At 37.9% G+C, this 24,416-nt stretch overlaps 1 protein-coding gene across 8 annotated transcripts in view; it reads right to left on the reverse strand.

Annotated features, from left to right (window-relative positions):
- Positions 1 to 24,416, reverse strand: part of PRXL2C (peroxiredoxin like 2C) — a 35,124-nt gene that overhangs the window by 4,920 nt on the left and 5,788 nt on the right. For 4 of the 8 annotated variants that reach the window (XM_045043235.1, XM_045043234.1, XM_023242270.2 and 1 more), the window contains 3 exons: positions 22,685 to 22,816; positions 21,424 to 21,582; positions 19,885 to 20,313 (listed from right to left, as the gene is read on the reverse strand). In XM_045043235.1, the coding sequence (XP_044899170.1) occupies positions 20,186 to 20,313; positions 21,424 to 21,582; positions 22,685 to 22,816 (419 nt within the window). In that variant the 3' untranslated portion in view covers positions 19,885 to 20,185. Of the gene's footprint in view, positions 1 to 19,748; positions 19,806 to 19,884; positions 20,314 to 21,423; positions 21,583 to 22,684; positions 22,817 to 24,416 lie in introns of those variants that run through there. The other 4 variants (XM_045043236.1, XM_023242269.2, XM_045043237.1 and 1 more) reach the window with 4 other exon arrangements.

A 24,416-nucleotide genomic window follows, 5' to 3' on the forward strand; every position in this document is an offset into this window, starting at 1 on the left:
CTGGGTAGCTCAGTCAGCTGAGCATCCCACTCTTGATTTCAGCTCAGGTCACCATCTCGTGGTTCATTTGGTCAAGCCCCACATCAGACTGTGTGCTTGCTGCACAGCACCTCGTTGGGATTCTCTCTCCCTCCCAACCTCCCACTTGTGCATTCTCTTTCTCTCTCTCTCTCTCTCTCTCTCTCTCTCTCTCTCTCTCTCTCAAAATAAACAATTTTTAAAAGTAAATAAAAGTAAAAGGGTTCAGTAAGTATATACTCTTTATCTCATTCTATCTATCCATTTACCTATGTATTTACCTATAAAACAACTATGGCAGAATGTTAAGAATTATTGAATCCAGGTAATGGTTATTTCTTTTTTCATTGTCTTTCTACTTTCTTATGTTTAAAATATTTCATAATCAAAGTCAATTTTTTCTCTATATTCTCTATATTTTCAAGATTTTATTTTTAAGTAATCTTTACCATGCTCTACTGACTGAGCCAGCCATGTACCCCTATATTCTTACATATTTTAAAATTCTTTCTGTGACTTTGTCTGGGATAGTATTCAATTTCTAGATTAACTTGAAGAAAATTGATATATTTAAATATTGAATTTTTAAATAGGAATTTCTTAAAATACTGATTTTCTGTAATTAAAGGAAAAGGTATAAGAATACCTGGCTGGCCCAGTGGGAAGAATGTGCGACTCTTCATCTTAGCGTCATGAGTTCAAGTCCCACATGGGGTATAGAGATTACTCAAATAAATTAAAACTTAAATATATATATATACATGTATATATACATATATGTATGTATATATGTATGTATATGTATGTATATATGTGTGTGTGTATATATATATATGTATATGTCTTTGAATTTATTTAAGTCCTTCAGTAAATAAACCATGACACATTTATTATGAGCATGATTTTGTGTATTGTTCCTGTATTTTACCACTGTTACTAGGAGAAGGTACAGCCTAATCCATAGGAATGCAAACTTTTTTTCATTAAACATACACTTCCAGCTTCTTTTGTTCACAAGGGAGATAGTATTTTAAATTACTGTCCAGACTAATTTCAGTTCCTCCTCCTGGCTTCTTACAAGGCCCAGAGGCCTACTGGGGCAAAAGAAATTATACCTATTACTGTCTGACCAAAGCAGAAGCCACTACATCTGGGACACTTTCATTTCCACCAAGGCCCAACAGAACTTTGAAATTAAACTCTTTTCTTTATTTTAGTCTTGAGTTTTGGGCAGTGCAGTCTCTCATCACCTCATTTTCGTAAGTGTAAAGGAGGCTCTTATGAAGATTTATTAACCTTATGTTCACAGTAAGCTCTGGGGGCACCATAAGATTGTGACTTCAGCTATAGTAATTTCCTGCTGTATGTATTTCCAATGGGCTTTTAAAAATTTGAAATATAGGGGCGCCTGTGTGGCGCAGTCGGTTAAGCGTCCGACTTCAGCCAGGTCACGATCTCGCGGTCCGGGAGTTCGAGCCCCGCGTCAGGCTCTGGGCTGAAGGCTCAGAGCCTGGAGCCTGTTTCCGATTCTGTGTCTCCCTCTCTCTGTGCCCCTCCCCCATTCATGCTCTGTCTCTCTCTGTCCCAAAAATAAATAAACATTGAAAAAAAAAATTTTTTTTTAAATTTGAAATATAATAAGCATGTTATAGAAGCAAAGATCTGGATGTTAGTTCAGTGAGTTTTAAAATTATATACCCCTGTATAACCACCACTCAAAACAAGATACAGAATCAATGATCCTTATAGAAATACCATCCATGCAATCATAAGCATGATTCCCTGTGTCAAGCCCGTGTCCAGACAATCCCCCATGCCATTCCAATCCATCTGCCACCCTTCCCTTGCCCCTGCTTGCTGCTCTCCACCTCTGACATCCCTTTGGCACTATACCTCAAGTTTCTGAACCTTCCCTCCCACCCAACATGACTGAATGGGATCGGCTCTGCTGGCTCAGGTCTTGGTCCTCTTCCTCAGACATAACTGGGATACAGAATTCGCAGACCCAAGCTGTCCCTGAGTTTGGCCCTTTCTCCTGGCTGCACCCCACCAGGCCTCCTCCCAGGGGGGCTTGGTAGCAGTAGGACAGAGTGTGCTTCAGGTAGGAATCAGCAGAGATAATCAGGTAATGTGAAGCAGCTAATAGCCTCCTTCACCTTCACTACACACATTTATCTTTCCAATTGTTGCAGGACAAGAAAGACATCCTTTGTCTGACTCTGCCCTTATCCACACAGTTAGAAGTAAATTAAAGGCATCAATTTCAAGTCACTTCTGTAGCTGTAAAAGTGTAAAAGCAATTTATTCTCTATCTCCTGTTGTGACTGGGAGAATATTCCCTGCAAAGACTTTGGAAGAGAACTGGCTACCAATTCCAATATATTGGGTGATTTTTCTGTCTTTTTGCTACAAATTTTCCTGTCTATGAGGAGGTCCTAGCCTAGTCTTGGTTCTCCCTCTCACACACTGTTTTCCATAGGAGTAGGGAGGGCAGAAAAGAGTAAACACATAGATCTATAGGTTTGGATTTTGTTTGTTTGTTTAAGTTTATTTTGATTTTTTTAAAATTTTTTTAACGTTTATTTATTTTTGAGACAGACAGAGAGAGAGAGAGAGAGCATGAACAGGGGAGGGTCAGAGAAAGAGGGAGACACAGAATCTGAAACAGGCTCCAGGCTCTGAGCTGTCAGCACAGAGCCTGACTCAGGGCTCAAACCTACGGACCCGTGAGATCATGACCTGAGCCGAAGTCGGATGCTTAACCGACTGAGCCACCCAGGCGCCCCTATTTTGAGAGAGAGAGTGAGCATGCGCAAGCAGTGGAGGGACAGAGGGAGAATCCCAAGCAGACTTTGCACTGTCAGTGCAGCTCCTGACACAGGGCTCGAACTGTGAGATCATGACCTGAGCTGAAATCAAGAGTCAGATGCTCAACTGACTGAGCCACCCAGGCAACCCTCACAGATCTATAGTTTTTAATTCTTATATGGTAGGAGGTTTTCACTATCATTTTTTCCCTCTTCAGTGATACTAGAGCACAAATCAACAGATTAAGTTGGATTCTCCATTAACTTCATTGTTAAATGCAGATTCAAGTGAGTAGTGAATTGCTTTATCCAAAGTTAGGGGCTTTGCAAAGACAAAAACAGCTGAAATGACCCATAACATAGGCAATCAGCTTCTAGAAATTGTCCATAAAAGTGAGTTGTCATTTAATAATATTTATGGAAAGAAAAATTATGTTTTCACGTTTAATAGCTTAATTTTTTTAGCTTATGCATTATCAAATATATTAAAAAGAACATGTTTCTGACTTAAATCTAGCTGCCAAAATAACGTTAAAATGTATTTGGAAAATCCAAGTGAAGATGGGCGCCTGGGTGGCTCAGTTGGTTAAGCATCCGACTTCAGCTCAGGTCATGATCTCGCAGTTTGCTAGTTCGAGCCCTGCATCAGGCTCTGTGCTAACAGCTCAGAGCCTGGAGCCTGCTTCAGATTCTGTGTCTGCCCCTCCCATGCTCATGCTCTGTCCCTCTCTGTCTCTCTCTGTCTCTCAAAAATAAACGTGTAAAAAAAAAAAAGTAAAAAAAAAAAAAAAAAAGAAAAGAAAAGAAAAGAAACTCCAAGTGAAGAGTTTGCAGATCAAACTTGTCTTTTGGCCACCATGTTCATTTTCTGGACCGTGCTCCACCCTGCTCCATAGTAAACTTTCAAGATGGTAAATCTGATCATATTTTATCAACTAAAATGTTCTCACAGCCCCTTGCCCCATTTAGAGAGTCTTGAATTCATCTTCTGGACCATCCTACACATTTATATGAGAGTCATCTTTATTATTATTTTATTTTAGTTTGAAAATGTCAAACCTACAAGTTAATCTAGGGGGGAACCATCTGAGAAAATGTTACAGACATCATGACCTCTATCTCCTAAAAACAGGAACATTTTCCTACATAACCATAATGTCATTGTCAAATTCAGGAAACTTAACATTCCTTGACAATACAGTTATCAAATGTTTAGTTCATCTTCACAATTCACCAATTGTCCTAATAATGTCCTTTATAGCATTGGTTTTCCCTGACCCAGGAAGCAATCCTTTTTCTAACAATTAGGCTCAGGATGTGTACTTTTGCAGGAGTTTTCTACTGTGATGGTGCATCCTTGCTGTGTCAGGTAAGGAGGCCCAGGATGACAGTTTGCCTTATTCTGGGTAATTAATGAACTTTGATCACAGGGTTCATTAAGGTGTTGCCTGCCAATTTTTCCCACTATAAAGGTATAACTTTTCCCTTTGTAATTAATAATTTGTGGGGAGATAGTTTAAGACCACAAACTTCCACCCAGTGATTTAGTACACATTGAGGATTCTGAATCAGTTGTTACTATAATGGTACAGATAGTGACTTTCTAATTATGTTCTACATTTATTTATTGGCTTTCTATAGGAAGAGGAGCTTTATTTTCTCTCCTGTGTATGTATGTATGTATGCATTTATGTATGTGTGCATGCATGTATGCATGCATGTGTATCTATGTGTGTATGCATGTATGTATGCATGTAAGTAAGTGGATAGATTATGGATTTACTTCTAGTTTTCTATAATGGATTATAATCCCTTAGTGTCACTATATATTTTGATGCTCAAATTGTCTCAGATTTGACTAGTGGGTAGCACTTCATATTAGCTTCTGTGTCCTTTTGACATGTCCCCATCAATTTTTTAGTGCTTTCTTACTTTCTGGCACAAGATTTTCAGGGTTTAACTTGTCCTTTCCCTGCCCTGGAGTCAGTTATTCCTCCAAGAAGGTCTAGCTGTCTTTACTGGGTCATAGTATTTATTATTTAAAAAAAATTTTTTAATGTTTATTTACTTTTGAGAGAGAGACAGCATGAGCAGGGGAGGGGCAGAGAGAGAGGGAGACACAGAATTGGAAGCAGGCTCCAGGCTCTGAGCTGTCAGCACAGAGCCCAACACGGGGCTCAAACTCATGAACTTTGAGATCATGACCTGAGCCGAAGTCGGACACTTAACCCACTGAGCCACCCAGGTGCTCCTGGTCACAGTATTTAAAAAACACTCAAGGCCTCTGAGAACTGATTCTAGTCTCGTCTACAAAATCTCCTGCGATTTCTTCACTGCCTTGTATGCTCTGCCACATACCCTCTCAGAGTCCCCAAAGTGCCATACTCCCCCATACTCTTGCATTTGCCCATGCTGTAGCATCTTCCTGGAGGCCCTTACCACCACTTTTCTGTGTGGCTAATTCTTAAACGCTTTTTCACAACTATTTAAGTGTTAACTGATGTGTGGTCTTCTCTGACTGCCTTTGAATCCCAGCCTGACCTGTGCTCCTGGTAGCACTCTCTGTCACATGGTAGGAAAATGGCATCTCATTTGTTTTGTTTGGTTTGGTTTGGTTTGGTTTGGTTTGGTTTTGAAGTAGCATTTCAGGGTGCCTGAGTGGCTCAGTTAAGCATCCAACTCTTGATTTCGGCTTAGGTCATGATCTCATAGTCGTGAGATGGAGCACCCCATTGGGCTCTGTGCTGGGCATGGAGCCTGCTTAAGATTCTCTCTCTCTTCCCTTTGCCCCTCCCCTGCTTGTGCACTCTCTCCCTCAAAAAAATAAAATATAGTAAAATAAATAGCATTTATTTTTTTAAGTAATATCTACACCCAATGTGGGGGCTCAAACTCACAACCCTGAGATCAAGTGTTGCATACAGTACCAGCTAGGCCAGCCAGGTGCCCCATCTCATTGTTTTAATTTATATTTGCCTGATTATCACTGTAAGTATATTTGATTTCTGTGTGGGAAATAGAAAATAATACTGTTCAAGAAAACAAGAGAACTGGCATTATAAGGCAATGAGGTTTCTATTCTTTGTTGCACTGTTTTTAGTTGAGTCTTCTGTAACCAATTAGTATTAACTAATCTAGAGAAGGTTATAATGCAAGACAATTTGATTATTACTTATAAAAATAACTTCATTAAATAGATAATACATCCACCTCAAAATTCAATATTTTATGTATCCAGATATAGTCTATGCATATTCAAGCACATATCTGTTATTAAATACTCTGTGAGTGGTTCACTTTTATATCTTAAAACAAAATGACATAAGAAAACTTACAGAATGAATTTTATAGTTTTTAATGGAGATATGTGTGATTACAATGCAGCCCATAGATTCTAACTCAATATTAGAATAATTTCTCAACATTAATAAATGAATACATTTTCTTTCCTTAAAGAAGTGGCAGAAAGATACTTTATTTATCTTTGGTCACAGGTCTCTCTGCCAGAATGGTTCTGGTACTATATTTTAATTTTCCTAACTACGCAACATACATGGATCATTGTTTCTAATATGTTTTTTTCACTGAGGCATAATCCACAGAACATTATATTAGTTTCAGATGTAAATGTAATGATTCAATATTTGTATATATTGCAAAATCATCACAATAAGTCCAGTTAACACCTGTCACCATATATAGTTACAAAATGTTTTTTTCTTGTGATGAGAACTTTCAAGATTTACTCTACTAGCTACTTTCAAATATGCAGTAAGGTATTATTAATTAGAGGGGTGCCTGGGTGGCTCAGTTGGTTAAGCATCCCACTCTTGGTTTCGGCTCAGGTCATGATCTCATGGTTGGTGAGTATGAGCCCCAAAGTGGGCACTGTTACTGCGGATCCTGCTTGGGATTCTCTCTCTCTACCTCTCACGCTCTGTCTCTCTCCCTCTCAAAAATAAATAAACTTAAAAAAAAAGGTATTATTAACTGGAGTCATCATGCTGTACATTACATTCCCATGACTTATTTATTTTATAAACGGAAATTGTATTTTTTGACTCCCTTCACCCATTTTGCCTATCCATGCCACAGGCAACCAGTAGTCTACTCTCTATATTCATGAGCTTGGTTTTATTTTGTTTTCATATTCTACATATAAGTGAAATCAGACATATTTATCTTTTCTTATCTAACCTATTTTACTTACTTTAATGTCCTCAAGATCCATCCATGTCAACAGGAAATGGCAAGATTTCATTCTTTTCATGGCTAAGTAATATTCCTTTGTGTGTGTGTGTGTGTGTGTGTGTGTGTGTGTATGTGCGTGTGTGTGTGTTGTGTATACGTATATATGTATACACACATATATATTCACACAACACACACACACACACACACACACACGTATACATTTTCTTTATCCATCCATCGATGGACACTTAGACTGCTCCCATGTCTTGACTATTGTAAATAATGCTTCAGTGAGCATGAAGGTGCAGATATCTTTTTGAGTTACTGTTTTCACTTTTTTTTTTTGGATAAATATTCAGAAGTGCAATTGGTGGATCTTTTGGTAGCTCTACTTATAGTATTTTGAAGAACCTCCATATTGTTTTCCATAGTGGCTGCACCAATTTACATTCCCACCAACAGTACACCAGAGTTCCCTTTTCTCCACATCCTTGTCAACACTTGTTATTTATCGTCTTTTTGATTTTAGCCATTCTGACAGGTGTGAGGTGATACCTCATTGTGGTTTTGATTTGCATTTCCCTGATGATTAGTTATTTGATCGTCTCTTCATGTACCCATTGTCTATCTGTTTGTCATCTTTGGAAAAATGTCTCCAGTACATTATTTATTAGTTATTTATTTAAAATTTTTTATTTTTAAGTTATCTCTATATCCAGTGTGCCACTTAAACTTATGATCCTGACATCAAGAGTCACATGCTCTACCAACTGAAACAGCTAGGTGCCCCTTCAATACATTTTTGAAAGCATTTTCTTTTGCTTTGTTTTCCCCTTGTGTGGCACACAGTATTAATTCACAGGAGGGCCTCATACTTGCCTATATAGACATGAGCAACAAAATCTCAAAATCTGAGCTTTCAGTCTACAAAAAGGGAGAGGAAAGTATGGGTTTAAGCAGAAGAAATGATGAACTGCATATGAGACATGTATGCATGTTGCTTGGAATTATGAGGCTATTTATTTACATCAAGTTAGTAAATACATTCATATATGGCATTTTAAGTCCTTAGGAGTCAAAGTCTGGAAATGTCAGTGATTACAGGCTGCTCTCAGATTAAAGTTAAATAACAGAGCTGGAATGATTTCTAAAGAAACCTTAAAAGTATTCTGAGTGCTTACCTATTTTTAAAAATGGCATTGTAAGAAGATTGGCGTGATATTAAAAATAATTTTCTAGAAACAAGTTTTACTTCCATAAGAGCTTTGATCAAATACCTCATCACGATGAATAAGGCTAATTACACTTGTGGTCCTTGTGAGCTGCTTTTAAAAATTCATGTGCAAACCTCCCAGCACTCCAGTCTCCTGCCTTCCCCTCCAAGACCTTCAAATCACTGTGAGGTTTTCTGCACCCTGCAGAGGCCTGTTTATCATTTACTACCCTATTTTGTTACTTTCCCTGATGTTCTTCCTGCCCTCCCTAAATATATTCTGAATGATTAAAGGCAAAGATTCTGCTGTTTCTTTCCTTTAAATCTTCCACAATACCTAACATATAATAGGCCCTGGAAAACATCTTTTCCCTGATGATCAGACCGCATCACCTGTAAGAGAGTACTGCAGCACAGATCCCAAACAAGAAAGACACCCCTGTGTTGCTATTCTAGGCAGGAACTGAATGTACAGCTTAGTAAACCTACATGTTTTAAAGATGTAGACAATGCTTTTCTACTTTCTTTGCATAAATGTAAAACTGTCGATTGCCCTCTCTTTCAACATTTAGGCTATAAAGGCAATTATCAGGGAATAATGTAAGGCCAACCCAATTAATACATCTACAAAATAGGCTAAATACATTTGTGTGTGTGTGTGTGTGTGTGTGTGTGTAAACACAGACACATATATATTCACTTTTCAAAGTACTCTACACCATTTAAGAATACAAAAGGTATAAAGAATGACACAACAGATACCCATGTACCCACTATATCACCTAAGAAATGAAATTTTGAGGGCACCTGGCTAGCTCAGTTGGTGGAACATGCAACTCTTTTTTTTTTTTTAATTTTTAATGTTTACTTATTTTTGAGAGAGAGAGAGAGAGACAGAGCATGAGTGGGGGAGGGACAGAGAGGAGACACAGACTCTGAAGCAGGCTCCAGGCTCTGAGCTGTCAGCACAGAGCCTGACGCAGGGCTTGAACTCCTGAATGAGGAGATCATGACCTGAGCTGAAGTCGGATGCTCAACTGACTGAGCCACCCAGGCGCCCCCTTTTTTTTTTTAATTTTTATTTTTGGGAGATAGAGGATGAGCAGGGGAGGGGCAGAGAGAGAAGGAGACACAGAATCTGAAGCGGGCTCCAGGCTCTGAGCTGTCAGCACAGAGCCCAATGCGGGGTTCGGACTCACAAACTGAACCACAGGAACATGACCTGAGTTAAAGTCGGATGCTTAACTGACATAGCCACCCAGGTGTTCCAAGGAACATGCAACTCTTGACCTCGGGGTTGTAAGTTGAGTCCCATGTTAGGTGTAGAGATGACTTACAAATAAAATCTTTACAAAAAATTAATATAGTTTTTTAAAAAAATAAAATTTTGCTAACTCAGCCAAACCCCCTTTCTGTGCCACTCTAATAATCACTTCCACCTTTATCTCCCCAAAGATATTTATTCTCCTTAATTTACTATTTATGATTGCCTTGCATTTTTTTAAGACTGTAAGACATATGTAAGTATCCTTAATATATATTTCTTAAAACATTATGCCACAATTAATTCATCATCCTGGTAATAGACATTTAAGATGTTACCAATTTATACTTATGCCAAGCAATGTTGTTGTAGATATATTTGTGCATTTTATCTGTTTTATAGAAGACTGGCTCTAGAGCTATACATGTTTTCCATTTTCCTAGGTATTGCCAAATTGCTCCACAAATTGTTTTTCCAGTTTATGTTTTATCAGTGTACCCGTATCCTCAACACTTGGTATTGTCATACTTTTTATTTTTGCCAAATTCCTGAGTATAAAATGGTATATTATTGTGGATTTAGTTTATTAGTGAAGTTGGAAAATTTTTTCATATATTTATTCACCATTTATGAGATTTTTCCCTATGAATTTGTAGTTGTGTACTAAAGAATGTGATCTTCCCACAAAAGAGGTCTGGCCTTTGCCCTTAGCTTCTTAATCTCCAAACCCTTGGAATGTCACTCCTGACAGGAATGTCTTTGCCTGAGGTCATACCACACAATCTGATGATATTGTGATTTGAAAAACAGTGGCTTACAAATATTGCACTACTGTATTTCTCTTTTCCTGTGGATAATTAGATATCCCAGGACCACTTATTTACTCTATTCTTTCTCCAGTTATCTGTAGCGTGTGTCAAGTGTCTATATATGTTTGTCTGTTTCTGAGCTTTCCATTCTATTACATTCCTCTCTCTATATATGCCCTTCCAGTTTCACACAATCTTTTAATTGCTATGACTTAATTCTGCATTTTGATTTCTCATAGAAGGAGCCACTTCTTGACTCTTGTTTTTTAGGAATGTCTTAGCTTTTGTTCCTCTACATAAATTTTAGAATGAGCATTTCAAGTTCCATGAAAAACTTGGTAAGGATTCTGTTAGGAATCTGTAGACCACTTTGGAAACAGCTAACATTTTTAGAATAATGAGAATTCTTCTCCATGAATATATTATCTCTGGATTTATCAAATCTTTAAAAAAATTCTGTAATAAAGATACAGTAAAACCTTGGATTGGGAGTAACTTGTTCTGTGAGTGTTTTGCAGGACGAGCAAATGTTTCTGATAAATTTCAACTTGATAAACCAGTGATGTCTTGCAATAGAAGTAGTATGTGTTGCCACATGAACACAACTGAGCCAATGGTTCTTGAAATTTGCTTTAATATTCAAGTACTTTGGATTACAAGCATGTTTCTAGAACAAATTATGCTAGCAAACCTAGGTTTCACTGTACAATTTTCTTGTAAAGGTTTAACATGTTGGATTTATTTCTGGGTCCCTTATATGTTTTATTGCTCTTATAGATGTTTTAAAAAACATTTTAATATTTATTTTTGAGAGAGAGAGAGACCAAGTGTGAGAGGGGGAGGGGCAGAGAGAGAGGGAGACACAGAATCTGAAGCAGGGTCCAGGCTCTGAGCTGTCAACAGAGCTGGATGCAGAGCTCTATCTAACCCACAAACCGTGAGATCACGTGACCTGAGCCGAGTTGCAGGCTTTACCAACTGAGCCACTGAGACGCCCCTATAAATGATTTTAAAATCAGTTTTCCTGTTCATAATTAAGGGCTTGTAGCAACTCAAACTAAATCGAATATTGATATCACATCCAGCAACTTATTAAGTAAGAATTTGTCTTTTTTTTTTCTTTAGAGAAATAACCCAATTTATTTTTTTTAACGTTTATTTTTTTTTATTTTTGAGACAGAGAGAGCATGAACAGGGGAGGGTTAGAGAGAGAGGGAGACACAGAATCTGAAACAGGCTCCAGGCTCTGAGCTGTCAGCACAAAGCCCGACGTGGGGCTCGAACTCATGGACGCGAGATCATGACCTGAGCCAAAGTCGGATGCTTAACCGAATGAGCCACCCAGGTGCCCCAAGAATTTGTCTTTAGATTAGTTTTGTTTTTCTACATAGACAGTCATGGCATATATAATAAATGAGAGAGTTTTAGTTCTTCTTTTCTAAATCTTATACCTTTATTTGTTAGTTTTGTTGTGGTTTTGCACTGGCTAGAACTCTGGTATAATGTCAAAAACTAGCAGTAATAGTGGGCACCCTCATCATATTCCTTTTTTCAAAGGAAGAGTTATAGTATTTTTCCATTAAATATAATAAATGTTGAAGGTTTTTGTCAGACAGTTTTTATCAGATTGAGGAAATTGTCTTTAATTCCTAGATTGCTTAAAATTGTTTTTTTTTAAGTATAAACATGCTAAATTTTATCATGTTTTTTTCTGTTTCTTTGAAATAACTATGCATTTTTTTCTTCCTTGAATGTGTTAATATGGTGAATTATTTTAATTTTTACTATAAAATAAAATTTGCATTTCTGGGATAAATCCTACTTTACTGTGGTAAATTAAATATTTTACATATTGTTTGATTCTGTTTGCCAATATACAACTTAGGAATTTTTCATTTATTTATGGTAGAGTCCAACCTATAATTTTCCATTCTTATATTATCCTACTCTGATTGAAGTAAAACAAGGTAAAATTAGCCTCATTTTCTCTTCTCAGAAAGTTTGTATAAGATTGGAAGTGTTGGGGCTCCTGGATGGCTCAGTTAGTTGAGTGGCTGACATTTGACTGGCTCAGGTCATGTTCTCACAGTTGGTGAGTTCAAGCCCTGCGTCAGGCTCTTGAACTGATAGTACAGAGCCTGCTTGAGATTATCTCTTTCTCTCCCTCTCTCTCTGCTCCTCTCCCACTCGTTCACTCTCTCTCAAAATAAATAAACTTAAAAAAAAAAAGATTGCAAGTGTCTTTACTTCCTTAAAAATTTGATTTAAAAAAATGGTAGAATTCAAATTCTTACTAAACCTTCTTCATCTGGGTGTTTTCTTTGTGGGAAGGAACTGCTGATCTTCAACTACTGATTCAATTTTAAATGGTTATAGGGGCGCCTGGGTGGCTCAGTCAGTTAAGTGTCTAACTTTGGCTCAGGTCATGATCCTATAGTTTGTGGGTTAGAGCCTCCAGTCAGGCTCTGTGCTGACAGCTCAGAGAGTGGAGCCTGCTTCGGATTCTGTGTTTCCCTCTCTCTCTGTCCCTCCCCTACTCATGCTCTGTCTCTCTCTCAGAAACAAATAAATGTTAATAAATAAATAAATAAATAAATAAATGATTATAAGTCTAGGGGCACATGGGTGGCCCATTGGTTGAGCGTCAGACTCAACCTTGGTTTTGGCTCAGGTCATTCATGGTCTCATGGTTGGTAGGATTGAGCCCTGCATGGTGCTCCTTGCTGACAGCACAGGGCCCGTTTGGAATTCTCTCTCCCTTTCTCCTTCCCCTCCCCCATGCACTTGCGCTCGCGCGCACGCGCTCTCTCTCTCTCTCTCTATAAAAATAAACCTAAAAAAATCACTTCCTTTAAAAAAGAGTTTTAAGGCTATATAGGTATTCTATTTTTAAAGACTTTTATTTATTTTTTAATTTTTTTTTTTTAACGTTTATTTTTGAGACAGAGAGAGACACAGCATGAACGGGGGAGGGGCAGAGAGAGAGGGAGACACAGAATCGGAAGCAGGCTCGAGGCTCTGAGCCATCAGCCCAGAGTCTGACGGGGGCTCGAACTCACCGACCGCGAGATCGTGACCTGGCTGAAGTCGGACGCTTAACTGACTGAGCCACCCAGGCGCCCCTTAAAGACTTTTAAAAGTTATTTAAATAAAACATTCTTTTTCTCTAAATTTTCAAATTTATTAGCATAAAGTTCAGAGTGTTTTTAATCTCTGCTATCTTTGTAGTTGTCCCTTTTTTATTTCTAATATTTGTACCTTCTTTTTCCTTCAACAGCTTTGCCACAGGTTTGTCTACTTTATTAGCAAATTTAGCCTATGGAGTTGCCCTATTGTATCTCTGTCTGATATTTAATCAATTGCCACTCCTTACTTAGCTCCTTTCATTGTTTTTCATATGGGTTTAGTTTGTTGCTTTCTTAACTTCTTAACGTTGAACACTTAGTCTATTAATTTCTAGCCCTTTTTTTTCTTTTCTAATATGAGAGTTTAGGGGTATAAATTTACATTAAAATACCATTTTTTAAGAATTCCACAAGTTATTGTCACTATTCAATTCTAATTCTTCACATCTATCACATTTTCTTTGTCCCGTGAAGTTTTAGCGTTGTTTTTTCTTTTAATTAAAAATGACTAGGGGTGCCTGGGTGGCTCAGTAGGTTAAGGGTCTGACTCTTGATCTCAGCTCAGGACTTGATGTCAGCGCTGTGAGCTAAGGCCCCATGTTGGGCTTCATGCTGGGCTTGGAGACTACTTAAAAAAAATGTCTACAAGGGTGCCTGGGTGGCTCAGTCGGTTAAGTATCTGTGGCTCAGGTCATAATCTCATAGTTCATGAGTTTGAGCCTTATGTCAGGCTCTGCGCTAACAGCTCAGAGCCTGGAGGCCGCCTTGGATTCTGTGCCTCCGTCTCTCTCTGCCCCTCCCCCGCTCATGTTCTGTGTCTCTCTCTCTCTCTCAAAAATAAACATTCAAAAAAATTTTTTAAAAATGTCTACAGAGGGTTTGGTTTGATTTTGGTATTGATTTCTAATATAGTTACATTGTGGGTTTTTTTTTTTTTTTTTTTTTTTTTTTTTGTGAGCCTGGGTACACGTGGGGAGGGAGAGGGAGGGAAACAGCAGAGAGGAGAGAAAGGAAGAATCCCAAGCAGGTTTTGAGCTATCAGACTGGAGCCCCACGCAGGGCTTGATCTCACAAACTGTGAGATCATAACCTGAGCTGAAATCAAAAGTCACGAGGCACCCCAAATACAGTTGTATTGTGATACCTATAGAACATGGTTTGTATAAACTTGAATTTTTTAATTTATTGAGCTATACTTTAAGGATAATATATGGTTAATGTTTCATGTGTTCTTGAGAAAGATAGGATTTTTATTTTTAACCTATTGTTTTACATTTGTTCATTAAATCAATTTATTATTTGCATTCTTCAACTATTCTTTATTCTTACTATTATTTTATTTGCTTCATCCATCAATGAAGATCATCAATAAGGTGGCCATATAATTTATGGTCCAAACAACATTTGAGAGTGAAAAAAGATGTGAAAATAATTGTTTATTAATAAAAATTAAATATACATAAAAATAAAATAATTTATTGAAACACTTATTGACTGACAATTGTTTCAATGTTAAGGGACATCTAAAATTGTTCTATTCAAAAACTATTTTATTTTAGTGTATTCTTTTTTTTTAAGTTTATTTTATTTTGAGAGAGAGACAGACAGAGAGAGAGAGAAAGCAGGGAAGGGACGGTGGCAGGGAACAGAGGATCTGAAGTAAGCTCTGTGCTGACAGTAGGGAGCCTGATGTGGGGCTCAAACTCACAAACTGTGAGATCATGATGCAAGCCAAAGTCGGATGCTTAACTTACTAAGCCACCCAGGCAGCCTTTTCTTTTTTTTTTAGAGGAGAGAAAGAGCATGAGCAGGGGAGAGGGGTAGAGAGAGAGATCATCTTAAGCAGGCTCCATGCTCAGCACAGAGCCTAAGCCTACTGTAGGGCCTGATCCCATGAGCCTGGGATCATGACCTGAGCTGAAATCAAGAGTCTGATGTTCAACCTAATGAGCCACCCAGATGCCCCCCAAAAATATTTTAAAAATACTTTCTAAAAATTCTAAATTATACATATTTATATACTTCAGTCCATTTCTAAGCTGAGTCTGTCTCTAATGCCAAGTCATTGGTATTTTTCTGAAAACTTTTTTTAAATATTGTTTTATTTTTAATTTAAATTATTTTTAATTTCATTTAAATAAAATTCTCTGCAACCTTCTCTAATGTTGGATTTTATAGTTAATTGACTTGGAATTGTAGACCTCTTCATTTGATTTTTCTCTGTAGTCCACATTTCAAATGGAAAATATACTGTCTCTTTAGGTACTGAAGTACCTGGTAAACTCCAGAAAAATATTGTTAAATGGAGGGTATTTAAAGGCCATTTTTTAAAATGTTTATTTATTTTTTAGAGAGAGACAGGGAGGGGCAGGGAGACAGAGAGAGAGGGAGACACAGAATCCGAAACAAGCTCCAGGCTCTGAGCTGTGAGCACAGAGCCTGATGAGGGGCTTGAACTCATGAACTGTGAGATCATGACTTGAGCCAAAGTTGGATGCTTAACTGACTGAGCCACCCAGGCGCCCCTAAAGTCCATTTTTTTGATACCAAAAAATATTACAGCCCTAACATTTTCAAATATGTACTGTCTTTTGCTTCCACTCAGTACCTTTCTTCAACACATAATTTTTACAAGATAAAACTCATCAAATAAATTCTCCACTTAAAATTCTTTTGAATGTTCTACCATATTTTTATGGCAAATAATCAGAGGCCATTTTCTTCCTTTTTTTTTTCCATTTCGTTATTATTTTTTTTAAAGTTAGCTCTATACCCAATGTGGAGCTTGAACTCATGACCCTGAGATCAAGAGTGGCATGCTCTACCAACTGAGCCAACCAGGTGCCCCTCCATTTCATTCTTTCAAAATTAAATCTTATTCTATTTGAGTTTTCAATTATTTATTCTGTTTAGTTTCCTTCTCATTTAAAAGCCAGATTTCAATGTCTTCCTATTTGTAAGGTTTGTTTTCAATCATATGATTTGCTAAAAGTTCAAAATGAAAGTTTTTTGGCACACCATTCATTAAATAAACTCACTAAAGATTTCCAACTTAAACAATAGAAATCAAAACATGTAAGGACCCATTCACAAAAAAAGAAAAAAATATCCACAATCAGGACAACACAGGTTGATTTACAAAACTGTTCTTTAACACTCCAAATGTTTCTAATGTCTGCTCAATAGTGGACTTTGTTGTTGAAAGTCCAGGCTGCCATGCTTTTTTTTTTTTTTTTTTTTTTAATTATTTAACATCAGCTGCTCATAGATATTTTTTCTTTTGGTTATTATGTGTATACATGTTTGAAAATTGGTAAATTTTGTCAAAACTACAATGAGGTACCACTTTATACCCCTAAGAATGGCTATTATAAAAAAAAAACAAGAGGGGTGCCTGGGTGGTTTGGTTGAGCAGCTGACTTCTGCTCAGGTCATGATCCCATGGCTTGTGAGTTCGAGCCCTGCATGGGGCTCTGTGCTGACAGCTCAGAGCCTGGAGTCTGCTTCAGATTCTGTGTCTCCCTCTCTCTCTGCTCCTCCCCTGCGTGCGCTGTCTCTCTCTCAAAAATAAATAAACATTTAAAGAAATTTAAAAACTAGAAACAAATGCTGGTGGGGATATAGAGAAATTGGAACCCTTGTACATTGCTGGTGGGAACATAAAATGGTGCAGCTTCTGTGGAAAACAGTATGGCAGTTCCTTAAACACAGAATGCCCCTATTATCCAGCAATTCCACTTCTGGATATATACACAAAAGAATTGAAAGAAAGGAATCAAACATATTTGTATACCAAGGTTGACAGCAACATTATTCACAATAGTCCAAAAGTAGAAATAACCTAAATGTCCACTGAGGGATGAATGGATAAATAAAATGTATATACATACAATAGAATATAATTCTATATTATAGATCATGAGATCATGATCTGAGCTGAAGTCGGACGCTTAACCGACCAAGCCACCCAGGCGCCCCAGTAAAAAAAATTTTTTAAAAGGGGTGCTTAGGTGGCTCGGTCGGTTAAGCATGTGACTTCGGCTCAGGTCATGATCTGTTTGTGGGTTCGAGCCCCACATTGGGCTCTGTGTTGACAGCTCAGAGCCTGGAGCCTGCTTCAAATTCTGTCTCCCTCTTTCTCTGCCCCTCCCCTTGCTCGTGCTCTCAAAATTAAATGTCAAAAAATTTTTTTTAAACATGTACGTTCATGTTATTAAAATTCTTGTTGCCCCAGTAGTTCACTGCAGGAGCCTTACAACACACTTCCTCACTGGGATCCTTGGTCTATGGATGGATCTGACTGCAATGCAGCTGTAGCTTTTAGAAGTCCCAGGAAGTCCCAGGTCTCAGGCTTAGGTCTCAGGCACTACTTTAGGCAGTGGTCTTAAGTCTTAACTCTCTACTACACAAAGCCTTTGAGTTGGCCAAAGAACATTCCTGGATGAGCACAAACTTCAGGACAGCCCATGGCTTCAAGGCATGTTTCTGCTTCTGGCCCTGATGGTTTCCTCACTTTCTTATTAAAAGTTAATTTAAGGGGCGCCTGGGTGGCTCAGTTGGTTGAGCGTCCGACTTCAGCTCAGGTCACGATCTCACGCGGTTTGTGAGTTCAAGGCCCGCGTCGGGCTCTGGGCTGATGGCCCAGAGCCTGGAGCCTGCTTCCGATTCTGTGTCTCCCTCTCTCTGCCCCTCCCCCATTCATGCTCTGTCTCTCTCTGTCTCAAAAATAAATAAACATTAAAAAAATTTTTTTTTTTAAAAAGTTAATTTAAAAAAAAGAAAAAAGATGTTTCTTCTCTGTGAAATGGGCATGATGGGGATGTCAATTCTATAGAGCACTATGTAAAGCACTTGGAACACTACTTGGCAAATAATTAGCACCATAACAGGGCTAGATGGTATTCTTTTAACAGTAATTTCTATGTATTTATTATAGGAAGGTTTTCAAAATTTGGAGTCTAGTATATTATTGGGTATGCAGCATGTTTACATAATTCACAGTAACTACCAGAAATATTTTTTGTTTTAAATATGTTTGTTTGGGTCAGCAATTTACCACTGCACTGTATTTATGTAACTGAACCTCCCTGAAGCCACATAAAGAACATTTGTGTATCTTAGAAAAATGTGGTGTAAGTTTATAAATATATAAATTTTTGTGTAAGCTCTGATTCAGCAGTTTTAAGTGTAAAATCAGCAAAGGGATCTGGGTCACCAGTCTTCCCTTACTATAAAAAATAGCACAAAATTGCTTAATTTTAAATGTCATGAGGAATTTTGTTTTTATTGGTTAAAAACATGATTGTTTAATGTATATATACATGAATGTACATTAAAGTATTTGGATATTTAAAATATATTTTGTGTGTGTGACCTCATATGCTTGATATAAAAGTTTATAAGTTCAAAGCAGTGTATATTTGCTACTAATTACCAAGATTTTGATCTTGCTGTACTTTTTTCATCAGAATTTCTGGGACACTTCCCAAGTAAACCTATTAACATTCTAGAAAAATAAAAGATAACAGTACACTAAATAAAAGCAATTTGGCAAGCAAACCAGTGTACATTTAAGTTACAAAGTTTTTAGTTTAAACAATTCTTAAAATTCTTTCAAAAAGCATATTGAACCATATTTTAAATACATATATTAAATATATAAAACATTGTTTTTCTCCTTTTACTCTTTCACCACCCCCCCCCGCCACCCACACCAAATCCTAGTGAAATGGATACTGTGTGTGTGGTACAAGGTGCTTTGAACACAGGCTATGCAGGTTTGGTTTGCAATATTTCCTCTAAGTAAAGCAATGTGGATGGAAACATGTAAACAGTTGCATTTATATGCAACTTTGTGAAGCTTCCTATATAGGAATATATTCTTCATATAATTTTTAAATAACTTTTCCTGGCTAAAAAAAATGAATCATGCTCATTATAGAAAGTTAGGAGATAAAGGAAAATATGGAAAAGAAAATAAAGATACTGTAATCCTACCATATAGAGGTACCTACTGGCAATAACCTGGTGTGTTTATATCCTGTCTTTTTTCCTAAGTATGCAAAAATATAAACATATACATAAAAATATGATTACATTATTTACAGGATTTGACATCCTGCTTTTTCACTGGATAAAATGGTCCTGAGTTGCTTACCTTTCCCTTTATATGTTCTTCATAAGAATTAGGGCCAATAGGGGCGCCTGGGTGGCGCAGTCGGTTAAGCATCCGACTTCAGCCAGGTCACGATCTCGCGGTCCGTGAGTTCGAGCCCCACATCGGGCTCTGGGCTGATGGCTCAGAGCCTGGAGCCTGTTTCCAATTCTGTGTCTCCCTCTCTCTCTGCCCCTCCCCCGTTCATGCTCTGTCTCTCTCTGTCCCAAAAATAAATAAACATTGAAAAAAAAAAAAAAAGAATTAGGGCCAATAAAAACTTTCATTGAATGGATATACCATAATGTAAAATAAAAAATGGTATTTCTAATTTTATAGCTTTTAAAGTTTTATTTTATATAAATACAATTTTATTTTACATAAAACTTTAAAAGCTATAGAATTATAAATATATATAACATTTTTGACAACTGATGCCTCTCAGTATGTAGTTCAACTAGTACGTGGTCTCTTTATGTTTTCATAACTCCTCAAAGGCTGGGAAAAGCCAACAAGTGAGACACTGCACAAGGATACCACATCTGAACATTTCAGGTCATATCCCAAGGGTCCATTCGAAAGTGATAAAGAGTCTACACCATCACACATGGATAACTGAAGATCTGCTTGTAAAGTCCACATGCTGAACTCCTACAAGCTGTAAAACAGAGTTGATGGGTTTGTGATCCAACCTATTTCTATCACGGTGTATAAAATGGATGTTGTTACCTAGAAGAGAGTAAGAATAAAAGGCAGAAGTTGGCATATAGTATTATTCATTAGATTTATTGCTTATTAGAATAAAGGAAGCAAAAGCAACTTTTAATTAATCCTAAGGGAAAAATTAATTGCCTGGAGTTCCTAATATTCTCTATATAATGCTGTAATAATTTTTAATTAAGGTAATAAAGGATGAAAAGGATTATGGTTAAATAAGAGTGATACTTAATGTTTTATGAGATCTAAGGGGAAATATTCTTAAATTATAACCTCTGTTAGGTTTTATTAGATGTAATTAAATAAAATGTCCTGTCAAACAGACAGGAACAATACAGAACATAGATATCAAATGGAAAATCACATCTGTTTCTTAAATGTAATAATGGAATAAATCACTTGCTTAAAAAAAAATTCACTCTCAAACACTGATTTAATAGGCTATCTGCATTATAACCAGAGACCAAAAGAGGCTGAAAAGCAGGGCATTGAGACTGTTAAGACCTCTACAACAAACCTTTTATCTGCTCAAATAAAAAAAAAAACAAACCCATAATTTATAGGTCTAGATCTTTTTACTTTGATTCTTAGACTCAAAGCCAGATGTTGAACTTAAAACATTAGATTAGCTTTTTTTATTTCAACCTACAGCTGAAATTCTGTAATTCTTTGCATGTGTGTTTTTTCTTTTCAAATTTTTATTTAAATTCTAGTTAGTTAACATATAGTACAATATTGGTTTCAGGAGTAGAATTCAGTGATTCATCACTTACATACAACACCCAGTGCTCATCACAAGTGCCTTCCTTAATACCCATCACCCATCTAGTCCATCCGCCCCCCCCTTCCTCCATCAACCCTCATGATTAATTATAAGAGGCATGTTCTCTGCATTATACTTAACTGTTTTCTATAGTATCACTGTAGATTTAATATCATGAATTGGCTTATTATCAAATAAGGCAAAATGAAATACTGGGTTAACTGTGATAGATTTGTGTAAATAAGTATACCCAGCTCTTTCCTTAGAAGAGCTACACTCCTTCCAGCAGAGTATCAAAATATTCTCTTTATTGAGTATGTTCCAGTGATGAACTCCATGTGCTCATCACTCTTACACACCTGAACATGTGGTCACACGATACTGAGACGATGGAGATGAGGGGATCACAACAGGTTGGACGATGGAAACAAGCCATCCAAAACTATGGCTCAATGTCATTGAGGATAATCTATAGGACTCAGTCTCATAAAACAGGGCTTCTCTTCTGTCTGGTCTAACTGGTGTAAATTCACAAGAGAGGGAAAGAGATTGAATGACAGGTTTTAGCTAGCTAAAGTACTCTAACTGCAGAAAGCCAAAAAGCCATAATGTTTGGTCAAAAGCCTCCTTCTAAAGACTTTTAGACATCTGGAGTTTATTAAAGTAAAATTTTATAACTTCTAGAAGCTATGCTCACTATTGTGGGCAGTTTCAAAGAGGAAGAACTAAGAAAAATCTACTTAGTGCCTGTCCCTGACTACAATACTTGAACATGGTAGAGATCCAGTGGTCAACCAGTTAGCAATGTGGAGCCAAAGAAATTTCAGGTATTCCAATCAATAAAGCTACTAAAACTATGTGGCTTACAGTAATTGTTACTGAATGAGCTGACTTGCCTTCTGACACTAAGCAAGTCTTCTAGCCTTATTAGATATAAGTAACTGGATTGATTCTTCTATTGACGCCCCCTCCCCCCCTCAAAAAAAAAGGCAGGGTGGGGGGAAAGCTTGAGGATTGTTCTCTTATGTGGAAATGTTCACTTCCATGAACTTCTTATTTTATTTATTTTTATTTATTTTTTAAGAGAGAGAGAATATGCACAAGCTGGGAGAGAGGCTGGGGGAGGAGGGCGGGGGAGACAGAGAGAGAGAGAGAGAGAGAGAGAGAGAGAGAGAGAGAGAGAGAATCTTAAGCAGATTCCATACTCAGTGCAGACCCCAATGCGGGGCTCAGTCCCACAATCTTGGGACTACAACCTGAGCCGAAGTCAAGAGTCAGACATTCAACTGTCTGGACCACCCAAGTGCCCCTCCATGAACTTTTTAAACAGTTTTATAGCCATATACAATTCATCAAACCACCACTGACTTTCCTATCTCAAATACTGAAATCACTCAGGCACAGAATGATGGGCACATTACATCCAATAAACAGACACAAAATACACAGAAGCCTTTAAAAACAAAAGATGCCCCCTGCCCCTACAAGCACAGAATGGTGACTATTACAATGTCAAATTGCCATTTTTACATGGTATATATTTTATGAAGAAACTGGGTGGCCTCTTAACTTCTAAAAGGCACAAAAAGCATACTACTGGAATTGCACTTTGATGCTTACCTGGACCTAAAATGAGGGTTCCACCTTGCTGAGCAGGGTCTCCTTGAAAATCAAAAAGAGGGCCAGTCACTGCCCTCCACAGGCTCTGAATGCTTCCCGAGAGTACATTTGATTTTATATGGGGACTCTTTCCTGAAATATTGGGAATTGTCTTTAGATATTATCATTTTATGTTCAATTAGATATCAGAAGATAATGTTAGTACTTCTGTAAAACATTCACTCTCTCTTTCTGAAGTATAGTTGACACAGAATGTACATTAGCTTGGGGTATATAACAGCAATTCCATAGCTCTGTAGTTGGGCTGTGCTCACTACAAGTGTAGCTGCCATCTGTCATCATCCAAAGCGATTGAAATACCATTGACAATATTCCCTATGTTGTACCTTTCATTGCTATGACTTACTAATTCTGTAACTGGTAGCCTGTACGTCCCAGTCCCCTTCACCCACTTTTGCCCATCCCCCTCTAAAACATTCTTTTTTTTTTTTTTAATTTTTTTTAACGTTTATTTATTTTTTTTTAATTTTTTTTCAACGTTTTTTATTTATTTTTGGGACAGAGAGAGACAGAGCATGAACGGGGGAGGGGCAGAGAGAGAGGGAGACACAGAATCGGAAACAGGCTCCAGGCTCCGAGCCATCAGCCCAGAGCCCGACGCGGGGCTCGAACTCCCGGACCGCGAGATCGTGACCTGGCTGAAGTCGGGCGCCTAACCGACTGCGCCACCCAGGCGCCCCTAACGTTTATTTATTTTTGAGACAGAGAGAGACAGAGCATGAACAGGGGAGGGGCAGAGAGAGAGGGAGACACAGAATCAGAAACAGGCTCCAGGCTCTGAGCCATCAGCCCAGAGCCCGACGCGGGGCTCGAACTCACGGACCGTGAGATCCTGACCTGAGCCGAAGTCGGACGCTTAACCGACTGAGCCACCCAGGCGTCCCTAAAACATTCTCTTTCTTGTGTGTTATCTTACTTTCAAGTTGTCTTTTTTTCTTCCTTCAAGGAAAGGTTTCTCAGCCTTTCACTATTGACATTTTGGAGCACACAAGTCTTTGTCCTGTGCAACGTACGATGTTCAGCAGCATCACTGCCCTGTGCACCCACTAGATGCCATAGCACCATTCACCAAGTTGTTACAACCAAAAATGTCTTCACACAATACCAAATGTCCCCTGATCGAGAACTACTACTTTAAAGGAAGAAGTCATGATATATCCCAATGCCACAGAAGAATGTCAGCTACAGACTTCTCAAATTGGTAGTGCTTTCCCTTTTCTCTTTAAAGGTTTTATTTTTAAGTAATCTCCACACTCAACATGGAGCTCAAACTCATAACCCCGAGATCAAGAGTCACATGCTCTACTGACTGAGCTGGCCAGGCGCCCCAGTGCTTTCCCTTTTAATACCCCATTTATCCTCTTTTGAGTCTCTCACCTACTATAAGTAACTACACTCCTTTTCAAGAGACACTGTGGCACAGACTATTATATGCTGGCAAAACCCATTTCCTTTTTCTGGGGCCCACAGCTAAATTTCCTGGCAGTTTCGTATGGCCACGTGACTATGTTCTAACCCCTGAATAAAATGATTTGGGCCATTTCCAGGCCAACTCCTTAAAACCTCCCACAAGTGATTCTCCATATTCCCTCTACATTCTTGGAAGCCTTGGGTTGAAAATGACAGAGCCACAAGATGGAAGAGGCCTCAGTCCTTCCTACTGTGTTCCTGT

The sequence above is a fragment of the Felis catus genome, chromosome D4, assembly GCF_018350175.1.
Source record: "Felis catus isolate Fca126 chromosome D4, F.catus_Fca126_mat1.0, whole genome shotgun sequence".
Taxonomy (NCBI): Eukaryota; Metazoa; Chordata; class Mammalia; order Carnivora; family Felidae; genus Felis; species Felis catus.